Genomic DNA, 13,404 nt, shown 5'->3' on the forward strand with positions numbered 1-13,404 from the left:
ACTTAAAGTTAAAACAAACTAAAAGTAAACTATAATTAAAATTGACATACCTTGTTTCGGCTGGTTTGAGAAACTCCTCCTTAGAGAAGGACCTGAATAGAGCAAGTGAAGTGTGGTGGTTGCAAATAAACATTTGCACTTCTCTAGCTTCTAGCACCACCTATTTCACCCATTCAATCTCTCAATGCATTGTTCAAGAAATGAACACAACAAGGGGTCCAAAAGATGTGCCTATAAGCACCCTCTATCATCAAACCAGCTGATTTGCACACAGGTGCAGAATTTGTGATAACCTGTACAACACTAGACGATCCAATCTCCTCTATGGCATCTCTCAAAATGGTGAACTGGAATTTTGCATCCTTCTTCTTTTTTGAGCAATCTACGGCTTTCAAAAAATAAGAGCCAGCAAGGGATGTGACAATGATATTGATGAGTGGCCGATGTCTAACATCAGTCCACCCATCTATCACAATAGAGCAGCCCGTCCTAACCCAAGTGTGCTTCATATTTTCAAATAACAAAGCAACCTTTGAGTACTCTTCATCTAGGATGGTGGTTCGTAGCTTATGCTCACTAGGGGGTACAAATGAGGAATTCATGCTCAAAATATCTTTCACCATTTGTTTATAATAAGTGGAATGGGCTACATTATATGAGATACCATTAGCAACAAAGAATTTACCAATGGATGCCTCACACTTTTCCTTTGCCTGTGCATTGAACATACTTTCCACCGAGCCCTTCTCACCACTACTCATCTTTCTCTTCCCTCTAGACTTAGTAGGGCTACCACTAGTAGCATTGGTGGATGATATATGCCTAGATGATTGTGAGGGAATAGATGGTGATGTCACTGTCAAATTTTGCCTCTCCATTTCAGCCTCTAAGTGCAATCTTTGGCATTCTAATTTTTGTTCATTAGTCAAGTTAGGACAAGCTTTGACTCTTTGGCATGGAAGACCTAAAAAGTGTGACTTCACTCTTGTATAGTTGCCCAGAAAATCATCAAGACAAACATGGCAATTCCACACCCTAGTCCCTCTCGAATTTTTTTTATCTTTTGCCCAAGGTGTGACATATTGGAGAAGAGGTTTTTTTCTTTGAAAGGACCCTTTGCAAAATTCTTCATAATGGTGGAAGGGCATTTAAACAAATCAGATTCAGGATTGGTATTTTCCTAGTCTTACTACTAGCAACATCAACCCCAACTACATCTTCTTGTTCACTACTACTACTCGTACTCCCACTGCTACTCATTGTGCTTTGTTTTGACTCTTGAGGTTTAAATATGCAATATGAATAGATATATGAGCTGAAACAATGAAGAAATAATTAAAAAATCAGACTTTGCAAGCTGCAAATCTATTTAAAAAATGATAGATGGAAGCATAAAGAGTTTCATACTTGGTGCACAAAATAGAAGATCAAACCCTTGGTCAAGCTCTTGGAAGCAAAAATATCACCTCCTCTTCTTGCAAGATGAAAACTCCAACTAGCTGCAACACAAAATGAAACCAAACAAATGAAAAAACAACTAAAATGTGTTGAGTTTAAACCTTTTAGGGCATTTGGAGGGGTGGGGCCCACCTGGCCGACCAACTTGGAAGCTTTAAAGTATTTTTTTATGTTAACTTTCATTAATTTTATGCAAACAAAAAGGGGGACGGTCAATCGTACCCAATACGGTTGGGGGACGTCTAGATGTCCCCTTTCCGTACCGGGTACGACTGGCCGTCCCCCTGTTTTTCCTGTGGCATCCCCACGTTTCCGAAACGTCCCCTACATTTTTTGAGTTTTTGGGGACGGCTAGGGGACGTCCCATACCCATCCCCCCATCCTCGGGACGTCCTCGTCCCTGAAATGTTGGGTTTTAGGTCAGGTATGCATCTCCGGGGAACATAGTCCTAAGTGATTAGATTACTGAGAGGGTTGAGTTAGTAATAAAAAATCAAACAACTTTTTCACCTTTCAAACCACCAAGCAATAATCAAACCTAAAGCATCAAATGGAACTTCCAATACATAAAATCATTCACACATTTGACACAAATATTTTGGTTACGCCAAAACCCAACTTGGATCAAAACCACGGTGGGGGTTAGTACTCACATATAATTTGCACTCTTCTGAACTACGCCCTGTTAGGAGTTTACAAAGACACGGTTAAGTGCCACCTTGTTAGGGAATTTACTTTTAGCCACAGTAACAGGGGGATACATCCCTACTGTTTTTGGGTGCCACACCCAAGATTGGGACGCACCTAGGATAGGGGGACGATGTTCCCACATACCAAGCGGTGCCACCAATTCACCGTCGAGAGGGGGACATCCCTGCGTCCCCGTTTAGGGACTCGGGGACAGGGGCGCGTCCCTTAACCCAGTTGGAGATGATCGACTATCCCACTTTTTGGCACATAAAAAAATGCAAAAAAAAAACATTTAAAAGGTTTTTTTACGTTTTTTTTTACTATTTGTTGAGCCTAAGCCTCAGATTGACAAGGATGATTAGAGGCCTCTAGGAAGCCTCTACTGCATTTTGGCAGCCCTTGGGCCATTAGTACTTGATGTATTGTCTTTTGGTCTTGTAGTTTGTACTTGAGACTCAGATATTTGAAGTTTGAAAGTTGAAACATTGAACATTGTGACCATATCATGGTTGATGCTATTTGATGTAATTAAGATTATGATGCCATTGAATGATTGATGAGATAATGATACTCATACTTTTGCTAAATTGACAATAGATATCTATGACTTTTGAAATTACTTAATTATTTAATCTTTTTGATAGAAATTAGAAGTTAGAACTTAGATCTCTTTTATTTTTCATGAATCATTGTTCAATGTTCAATGCAATGTAAAACTAAACTAGCAATAGCTGTCATGATGAACTTGTATTTCATATTTATGTCTTATATTGGTATATATCTTTTTATAATTAGCATTTTAAGTATCATATGAATAGTGTATACTATATACCACCCGTCTCTCCCTCCCGTTCCTTGCCGCTATCCCCTATCATCCCCAAATTGAGGCCTCTTTGTCCCCCCGTCTCCTTGTCCCCTAGGCCGGTTTAACTATGGTTCTAGCTCTATTAGGAGCTTTACCCTATTAGGAGTAGCTTGGTTAACAAACTTTAAACACAAATTAAAGTGCCATCTTGTTAAAGGATTTGCAATGAGGACCTGTTAGGATCCACTTGGTTAAGGGGTTTCACCTATTGTAATTGTTAGGGAACAAAAAAAAGATTGATCTGTGAAATAGCACTACCTTTGCCTATTCAAATTCACTTAAGTTGTCTTACTCTTCTTAACTCACTTCTCTACTTTCTGTCTGGATCGCACCTTCTTTCACCTGTTATATTGGTTTTCATCGTATATTACAATTTGGAAATTCAAATATCCTGCTCAGATCCAATAGCCAAAAGATGTTATCGTATGTTATTCGTCACTTTTCATGATCACACCACAAATTCATAGTGTTCTGTGCTAGAGGTCAGACACATTTTGACCTATCATGAGCTTCCTCTAGAATCTTCTTCACAAACTCATCTCGATCACTTGTGATGTCTGAAATCACCTCCAAATGTATATCCATGTCACGTCATTATAGATAACTCATCATAAGTCATTGCAACCTTGATATCTTTCACTGATTCCAATTAACCGATCATTACCGAAGAACTCATTCTTTGTTAACCTGTCTATTTCTTCTTTAACCTATCTGTCACAACTTCACTGATCACTTGTCTAACCTGAAACTATCTCACCTATCATCTTTCCATCGTGGAAATGCTTTATCTTTTTTTATCAACTTCACTATCTAGTAACATCCTCCTGTAATCGTTCCACTCCATTCATCATGGATTCATTAAACCAATCAAATAACCCATCAGTTGCCACTAATTGCTCATATTAGTTGCATTGTTACTTCACCGATCATCTTTTTCCTCTCTTCACTCACTGCATCCACTCAATTATTCTTGGCAACATACTAAGAACAGTAGGTCAATAGTTGACATCAATGGCAATACAATAACTAATCATCATGCAATTAAATCATCACTTCTTCTTTGCATCATCGCTTATTCTATCAACCTCATCAATTATGCCAAGAATTTCATCCTTATATGGAGGATCTCTTATGGATTTAGGTCTTGCTCTATATGTTGTAATATGTTTTCTTTTTTTCTTGGAGAATGTGATTGGTTTGGTCAACTTGTGGCTTACAATCATGGATATATCTGTGGTTGTTGTTCCTTTGTAGGATAGGGAGCTTAGAGATTGAAGTAGTTAAGTTGGATCTAGAGTTTGGATATAGATTTTTGTTGCAATCAAGCATGTGCACCATCATAATGTAAATTGAATGATGTAGGCCAATTTGATGTAAATCCTTGATTCTGAGATAATGATATTGGTTTAGCATGTCCATTATGTTGTTTTGTGTCTAAGATTGTTATTTCTACTGTTTTGACTCGTCCTGCATGGTTTGGATCATTTCCTTTGGGGAAACTCCTACCATGACTTCATCAATTGTTTTATAAGCTCAGTAGCACTAAAATACCAAACACACAATCTTACTTCTCCAAATATAGAAGACTTCTAGATCATAGAGTTTGAGCAAACACAATGTTTGACATAATGACAACAAGCAACCAAACTTATTTTTCCAACACACTGCACATCCACTATAAATGGAATGCATGCATTTTCTAAAAACATGGATTATAGAAAAGATATTATATATATGGGGACCCACTGTTGGATCTTTGAACTCCATGCTCTTAGTTTTTATCAAGTGTGTAATGTCCCCCTCTTGCACCTAGCTCAGTCCATTTAGCTTATTCTTGAGCTCTCATCGGTTCAGTGGATATGGTTAGAGGACTTAGTGTCTTAAGGTGAGCTCTTTAAGCAATTTTTGGTGTTTTTCTAAAAGCTTTCAATATTTGGCATGTTGCTATTCTTAACATTTGATCATGGCCTCAATCCCTCTATTTGTTTAGTGTAGTGGGTTTCAATTTGACTTAAAGAGTTCTATTGCTTGGAAAAGAGATTTATTTTAATTTATTCATTGTCTTTATAAAGTGCCTTTTATTAATATGTGCGCCCTTGTGCCAAGTAATATGAATTTTTTTTTAAAGTGGGACCATTTGATATCTTAAGTTGATGCCTAAGGAGGGGAGGAATATTTATTTCAGTAAGCTTATATTATGGTTCCAAAAGGGGACTCCTAGGAGGAATAAAGAAAATATAAAGCAATATTTTATAAAATTTATTGTGCAAGCATAAAATCTTTTTTTTTGCCTCCTTTTAATTTGGTTTGAATTTATTGATCTTCTACACCCATTGTTTGAATTCACATTTGAATACACACTCATGAGATTTGATCATCATTTAGTAGGAGGGAAAATTCCTTTTGTAGTAATTGTTAAATAACATGGATCAATTTCTGCAAATGTAATTACATTGCCATTGTTATAGGTGTGTTCCAAATGCAGATCACAATCTCTTATAAATATAAGAGTAGGAGACATATATCATAAAGAGACATGTCTCCATGATTAATCATTATTAGTTAATATATTAACAATATAAATCACAATATAATACATATATATAATATAATATATTTATAATATTATATATATAGTATAATTATAATATTATATATATAATATATTATATCAACTTTGTATGTTAAGATTAAATCAATCCAACTGTAGCTATAATCTTAACACTCCCTTTTAGTTAGGGAGGATTGATATAGAACACATTATGCTCTTAAGTATATGAAGAGATATCATCTCAGTATGATATTCCTGGAATGGTATATTTAAGGATAACATAAATCCATCAACACACACATATATACATTAACATATATTACATATGGAATTTTCTTCAATTCACTATGAGGCTAAATTTCTCAACAATAATCATGTCATTCCATGTCGTCATTAATGGTGCTCTTGGTCATGTAGGACGTAGTTAGGAGCTATAGAGCAAAGTGGTAGGATGCAGGAGCTCAAGGTTTAGGGATATTGCTTGGTGCATGCCATAGGTCAAGAGTCGAGGTGTTAAGGGAAGGGATGTTGGTAGGAAGAGTTTGAGACTGACAGTTGAAGAGGAAAGATTGGGGTTTGGAAGATTGGAGCAAAGGTGTGCTAGGAAATGTTTAAAAGTTTGATGGAGACCAAGGAAAAAGGTTAGATTTAGGTAGAAAGGCTTGTTAGGATGAGGAGCTTGAAAAGTTTGACAACCTCCAAACACTTAGAGACACAATCACAAAACATCTGACCCTTAGAAGTTTTGAGACCTTTGTAGCTTCTAAAACACAGGCAAGCACTTGGTGGATGGCATAGAACCATTCTTGGCCATTGGTTGAGCTCGTTGAAGATAGGAATTGGCCTTTGTTACATGAACATAAATTGATTGAAAGGGGTCTTTACAACTTTGAATGTGAATTCACTATTATCTAGATGCATATGAAGATTACAATTAAGTGTTAGCTATGGTCTACGTACCAACATGCATAGGAGGATTACAACTAAGTATTGGTCGTGGTCTAGTGTGCACACATGAAATGGTTAACTTCTCCTTCATAGGTGTTTTTGGCTTTTTTATTTTACAGTGTTCTATGGGGATGCAAAGCATCCCCCCCCCCCCCCCCCCCCCGCAAAAAAAAAAAAAAAATCATGGAGTTTCCAAGATGGGGACATTTCAAGGATGGAGGGACACCTTCAAAACATCTCTCTTTGGCACCCCCAATTCTACCACGTTTATCCGCTGACTCGGGGATGTTTCCCTCAATTTCAAGACAAGAAAAGATGTTTCCTAAAGAGATGTCGTTGGGGGATGCCAGGAAGTGTCCGAGATACCTAGAAGTCCCTTGACATCAAAGAGACTTCCAGGCATTTCCCTTTGAAAAAGGTTTAAAAAAACCAAAAATAAAAAAATAACTTAAATAAATTATGGCAATATAGCCCTAAGTTATTTTTTTTAAGATAATAAAATAGTAAAAGAGACTTTAGTCTCACATTACATGCCAAAAGAGGTAGCACATATTGATGTTGATGCTATAGAGACATGGTTAGTTAGTATGGTATGGATGAGCTTGTTTGGTCCAGCAGTTCGAGTGATGAGGACATTGAGGAGTGAATTAAGGAGCTTAGGGATGATTAGAGCCAATAGACTCAACTCCTAATAATTACTTTTTCGTATATTGTTTATGGATTGAACATTGTTGAATCTTGATAACTTGATTAGTTTATTTTAATTTCAATGAACATTGGATCGTAATTAATGACTGTAAAATGAAAAATGAAATTTTTTGAAAATTGTGATTACATTGCTTATATTTGATATTCAGATTTTCAATTTTGACGCTTGTCATTTGAAAATTTATTCTAGGCTCTAGTTATTATGTTATACATCTTTATCTTTATAAAACTAATGGTCTAATAGTAATTTATCAAGTGCTAATAGCAATACTTTATGTATTATCATTATGTCAGCACTGGCCCCCCACTCCCCCCTTGCCTGCCATTACCTAACTTAGGCCCCAAGTACACCTGTCCCTGAAACATGTTTCCTTGTGTCCACAAGGAAACGCCCCTATACCCCATGGAACTATGCTTTTACATATTTATTTTCAGTGTAACCCGTCTTAACAAGAAATTCCTCAGAATATTTAAATCACATGGAACATATGGAACTTTTCCCTAGGAGCCTAGCATTCTTCCTTCATTTCAGTTTTCAATAGCCATAAATTGTATTTTTCTTGGACTAGCTAGAATTTGATCCTAAGAGACATTCCATCAGCATGCCAAGGTGCTGCACCAGGGGGCTACCATCCAATTTGTAGTCTCCAGTTTGACTGCCACCCCACGCCATCCCTCATGAATTCTGGATCCTATTCTGCCTGGGACACTATATTATTCACCATTGACCAGACTTTTCAAGGTGCTATACCAGTGAGCTGCTTTTCCATTTGCAGTATCAAGTTTTTGGATTGTTCTCTTGATAGCCTTCTCAAGCCACACCTCTAGGCTTGGGGATAGTAACATGGATCTGGTATCATGTTATTTTATATGGGCTAGTTAGAACTGAAATGTAGGTCCTCCCATTAGCATGCTGAGGCGCTCTACCACTGTGCTATCAGCCCATTTGTAGTTTGTATTTTGGAGTCTGCACTGCTCTTTGAACACAATGTTCTCTGTCAAAGAGCTGACTTGTTCCTTATCATTTATATTATTCTCCTATTTCTCCTATTGTATTCAAGACAGCTCTCATATGGCATACCATCAACTCTTTTCTACTGTCTGCTATAAGCCTTAGTTGATTGCCTCATTTCTCCATGGAAAAAAGTCTCTGCACTTTGAACTTCTTTCTTACCATTTCTTTCTTCAGTGAGCTGAATGGGAAACATATCTTGAAAATGAAAATTGAAGAATAGAAAAGATAAATTGGAAAGTTAGGGAAAAAAGCTACTATAGCATGATTAACATTTCCACTTTAAATTTCGAAATGATTATAGCTGTCACCTCTTGCATACTATATCTGTGTTTGATTCATACAAGAAACAAAAATCTAAATAAGTAGATACTAAATTGATAAAGCCGAATTCCACAAGGGGTGTTTGGGACGCTTGACACAAACTTACCTGTTTGGAATTGAATTGAAAGGTTGCTTTCTTAATTTCATGATTGCTACATATTTTATCACAACTGCTTTTAGCCACTGGTATAGATAAATGTGGTTGTTAAAGCAATTTTTATTGAACAAATTGATTTTCTTTTTCTGGGTTGTGTTAGAACTGCTTTGCATGTTCATACAGGAGGAATCGATCAGAGAGACAATTGAAGATGCTGGCTTTGAAGCCACCTTAATGGAAACTGACGATGAGGTGTCTGTAATAGCTACATGTCGGCTTTGCATAAAAGGAATGACATGCACTTCATGTTCTAGCACTGTGGAATCTGCCTTGGAAAAGGTCCAGGGGGTGAAAAAGGCTGCAGTCGCTTTAGCAACAGAAGAAGCAGAAATCAGATATGACCCCAAACTGGTTAACTACAAGCATTTGATTGATGTGATTGATGACACTGGTTTTGAAGCTTTCCTGATTAGTACTGGAGAAGATACGAATAAGGTTCATCTCAAATTAGAGGGAAACCCCTCAGAAGGTAGAATTAAATTAATTAATAGTTCTCTTCAAGCTTTACCAGGTGTATTGGATATAGAACTGGATATGCAATTAGAGAAACTAGTTGTGTCATATAATCCAGAAATTACAGGACCTAGAACTTTCATAGAGGTGATTGAGGAGACATGTTCTGGAAACTGCAAGGTAACTTTGTTTCAGCCTGGAGTACTAGGAGGCCCTGATAGAAGTGAAGAAATTAATCATTACCGTCGGTCTTTCTTATGGAGTTTGGTTTTCACTATACCAGTTTTCCTCTTAGCCATGATTTTTATGTATATTCCAGGAATTAAAAGAGGGCTAGAATTAAAACTGGTGAATATGTTAACGCTTGGACAGCTTTTAAGGTGGATTTTATCAAGTCCTGTGCAATTTATCATTGGTAGGCACTTTTATACTGGAGCATACAAAGCTGTACGTCATGGCTCTGCCAACATGGATGTTTTGATTGCCTTAGGAACAAATGCAGCTTATTTCTATTCAGTCTACATGGTATTGAGGGGTGCAACTGATGTGGGGTTCAAAGGTAGTGATTTTTTTGAAACGAGTGCAATGCTCATCTCCTTCATCCTTCTTGGAAAGTATTTGGAGGTTCTTGCCAAAGGGAAAACCTCTGAAGCTATTTCTAAGCTAATGGATTTAGCACCTGACACAGCTACTTTACTAATTCACGACAATGATAGGAATGTTGTCGCAGAGCGCACAATTAGCAGTCAGTTGATCCAACGTAATGATATAATTAAGATTTTGCCAGGTGAGAAAGTTCCTTCAGATGGATTAGTTGTCTGGGGACAGAGTCATGTCAACGAAAGCATGATAACAGGTGAGGCTAGACCCATTGCAAAACAAATTGGTGATGAAGTCATTGGCGGAACACTTAATGAAAATGGAGTCCTACATATTAGAGCTACCCATGTGGGCTCAGAGACTGCTATATCACAAATAGTCCGGCTTGTTGAAGCAGCACAAATGGCTAAAGCACCAGTGCAGAAATTTGCAGATAGAATTTCAAATTTTTTTGTACCATTTGTAAGTAACCATATGCAGCTTACAGTAGTTTTATGATTAGACATCAACAACTTAAGGTCATGACTATATTTGAATTTTTTGTCATGCTTGCAAGTGAAAATTGATCCTTTCACTGTTTTGTGTTTATCCAACAGTGGCAGATGTGAGAAAGTCGAACCCAATCTTCATTTAACTACTTGGTTTATTTTATAACTAAATGTTGTACTTCTCTACCCTGTAGGTAATTGCAATTTCTTTTAGCACTTGGCTAGCTTGGTTTATAGCAGGAAAGGTTGGTTCATACTCCAAGTCTTGGATCCCGTCTAGAATGGATGAATTTGAACTTGCTCTTCAGTTTAGCATAGCAGTTGTGGTTGTCGCTTGTCCCTGTGCTTTAGGTCTCGCAACACCTACTGCAGTCATGGTGGGTACTGGAGTAGGGGCCAGACAAGGTGTTCTCATCAAAGGGGGAGGGGCGCTTGAAAGTGCACATAAAGTAAGCAATTTATTTGGATCGAGAAATTTGTAATTAAACTAAACTTTCTAAGTTTGGGGAATACAAGATTTCTGTTAAAAATATGTTAAAAATGGTTAGTTGATGACTTCGAGCTTTGGTTGTGTGCAGGTAAACTGCATTGTATTTGATAAGACAGGAACACTCACTGTTGGAAAACCTGTTGTTGTTAACACGCACCTCCTAAGAACTATGCTCTTACGTGATTTCTATGCAGTGGTTGCTGCAGCTGAGGTAGGGCCTCAGATCAAACCTGGTTTTTTTAAATAGCAAACTACTCTGATTATTGCTTGCTTGTTTGTTCAGTATCCCTGTCTTCTGCAAATGACAGTGTTTGTTATTCATATCTCTTTATTCAATTCATTGTCGTAATTAGCTCTTTTAGGATAGGTTATGGTTAGGCAGGGAAAGACGTTCCTTCATACTGATTGTTGCAAATATAATATTATCTTTATCATTAACATCGATTTGCATCCAATTGATTTGTTCATCTAAATATTTGAAAGGGTTTTCCTGATTCATTAGTTGAATATTGCATTGTGTTCTAGGCAAACAGTGAGCATCCTTTGGCCAAGGCTGTGGTCGAGTATGCTAAAAGTTTTAGACCAGAAAGTTCAGATCTAAGCTGGTTGCCTGAAGTACAAGATTTTGTGTCCATAAGTGGCCATGGTGTCAGAGCTTTGGTGCAGAACAAGACTATTCTTGTAGGAAACACAAAGCTGATGATAGATTCTGAAGTCACTATTTCTGAAGATGCTTATAATTTTTTGAGGCAGGCTGAAGAGATGGCTCGGACAGGAATTTTGATTTCTTTTGAAGGAGAGCTGGTTGGAATAATTGAAATATCGGACCCAGTAAAGCCAGAGGCACAAGCTGTAGTGTCCATTTTGAAGTCGATGAACATTAAAAGTATGGTCGTCACTGGAGACAACTGGGGCACAGCAAATGCCATTGCCAAAGAGGTCGGAATTGAGACTGTTATGGCAGAAACGTTACCTGAGGGTAAAGCGGAGAAAGTGAAAGAGTTGCAGGTACTTCTTGTCTCAGTCAACTTTTATTTAGCGTTGAAGGCATCAGCCAAAAATTTGTTGAACTACACAAAGGGGTTATATACAACTTTTTTAGGTTATTAACAATTTGCAACGTAGATTGTAGTTTATCTTTAAAGATGCCATCCAAAATGCTGAAAATTAGCTCTAGCTATTGCAAAAATCTGTTCAATATTGGTCTAAAGAACTCACGTCCTCTTTTGAATCTGCAGATGTCTGGAATGATTGTGGCAATGGTGGGTGATGGCATCAACGATTCACCAGCACTTGTGGCTGCCGATGTGGGCATGGCAATTGGTGCGGGCACAGACATAGCAATTGAAGCGGCAGACATAGTATTGATGAGGAGTAACTTGGAAGATGTTATTACTGCCATTGATCTTTCAAGAGTCACATTCAAACGAATCAGAATCAACTACTTGTGGGCATTGGGTTATAATGCAATGGGAATTCCTTTAGCAGCTGGATTATTGTTTCCATTTACTGGATTCCGTATTCCTCCATGGATTGCAGGGGCTTGCATGGCAGCTTCTTCAGTGAGTGTTGTTTGTAGTTCACTTCTCCTGAAATATTATAAGAGGCCAAGGCAATTGGAGACGCTCCAAATGCAAGCTGTTAAGGTTCTGTGACATTTGGACCACGGAGACAATGTCAGGCAATCATGGTTCAGCCAACTAGTGGTTTGTTGGTATTGACCAATGCTAGGTCGCACAATATTGCAGCATAATGTACAGTTTCTTATGCATTGTTTAGAGAACTATTTTCCGTTAGGCTGTCCGATGAAGAGCTTGCTGGTTTGACCTGCATGGTACTTTGGTCGAGCGATTCAGCCAAAATGTCAACTAACCAGACAAGAGCTCTTGTTGGAGCTGAAGTCCTGCCTTATGTGGTATGAAAAGAGAAGAGGATATATTAAATATTTATTATTAAATTTATTTCAATAATTTTAGAAATGGAAACTTTAAATAATTTTATTTTATTTTATCTTTATAAATTTTGATTTTTACATTTTAATAAAATTCATATTTTTAAGGTTAAAAGAATAAAAAAAAGAATTTGATAAAAGATAAAATAAAGAGAATATATATTATTTAAATTCATAAAAGATAACATAAGAAAAATATTTTTTTATTCTAATGAAAAATTAAAGCAATGTCAATGGGTCTTTAGTCTACTGGGGAAGTTGAATGGCTCACAAAGAACCCACCAAGGATCAAGTCTTGCTGAGTGCAAGGCTCAGGGATTGTGCCTCGAGCAAATTTGGCAGCATGGATGCTCCTTAGTCCTTTGTGGGTTGGGATGTTATGGTGTTTTGGTAGGATGTTAGTCCCCATTTAATGTCAATATGATATATGTTTGTATTGATTTTGGCCAACTATACTTTTGGCAATCAATTCCCCTTTTTAGTATCAATGAAAATAAAAAAATGTTACCTATCAAAAAAAGATAACCGAAATATAATGCAAAAAGTTCAAAGTAATAAATTGTTAATCTCATTCATTTTCCATTCCATATTAATTCATAGTATGTTTAGATGATCTAATACAATTAGATATTTCTAACATTATTATTATAGAGCTATATACAAATTACTTCATACCACAAATCGTAGTCAACAATTTTGTTTCCATTCT

At 37.0% G+C, this 13,404-nt stretch overlaps 1 protein-coding gene across 1 annotated transcript in view; it reads left to right on the forward strand.

Moving 5' to 3' along the window:
• Positions 1–12,749, forward strand: part of LOC149576352 (putative copper-transporting ATPase HMA5) — an 89,835-nt gene extending 77,086 nt beyond the window's left edge. The window contains exons 3-7 of the mRNA XM_089816972.1: positions 8,837–10,228; positions 10,449–10,703; positions 10,833–10,955; positions 11,270–11,752; positions 11,983–12,749. Coding sequence (XP_089673098.1) covers positions 8,837–10,228; positions 10,449–10,703; positions 10,833–10,955; positions 11,270–11,752; positions 11,983–12,399 — 2,670 coding nt within the window. The 3' untranslated portion in view covers positions 12,400–12,749. The remainder of the gene's footprint in view (positions 1–8,836; positions 10,229–10,448; positions 10,704–10,832; positions 10,956–11,269; positions 11,753–11,982) is intronic.
• Positions 12,750–13,404: the final 655 nt, after the last annotated feature.

Source organism: Cupressus sempervirens, chromosome 1 (assembly GCF_028749045.1).
Source record: "Cupressus sempervirens isolate cs-2001-9-10 chromosome 1, ASM2874904v1, whole genome shotgun sequence".
In the NCBI taxonomy this organism is placed as follows: Eukaryota; Viridiplantae; Streptophyta; class Pinopsida; order Cupressales; family Cupressaceae; genus Cupressus; species Cupressus sempervirens.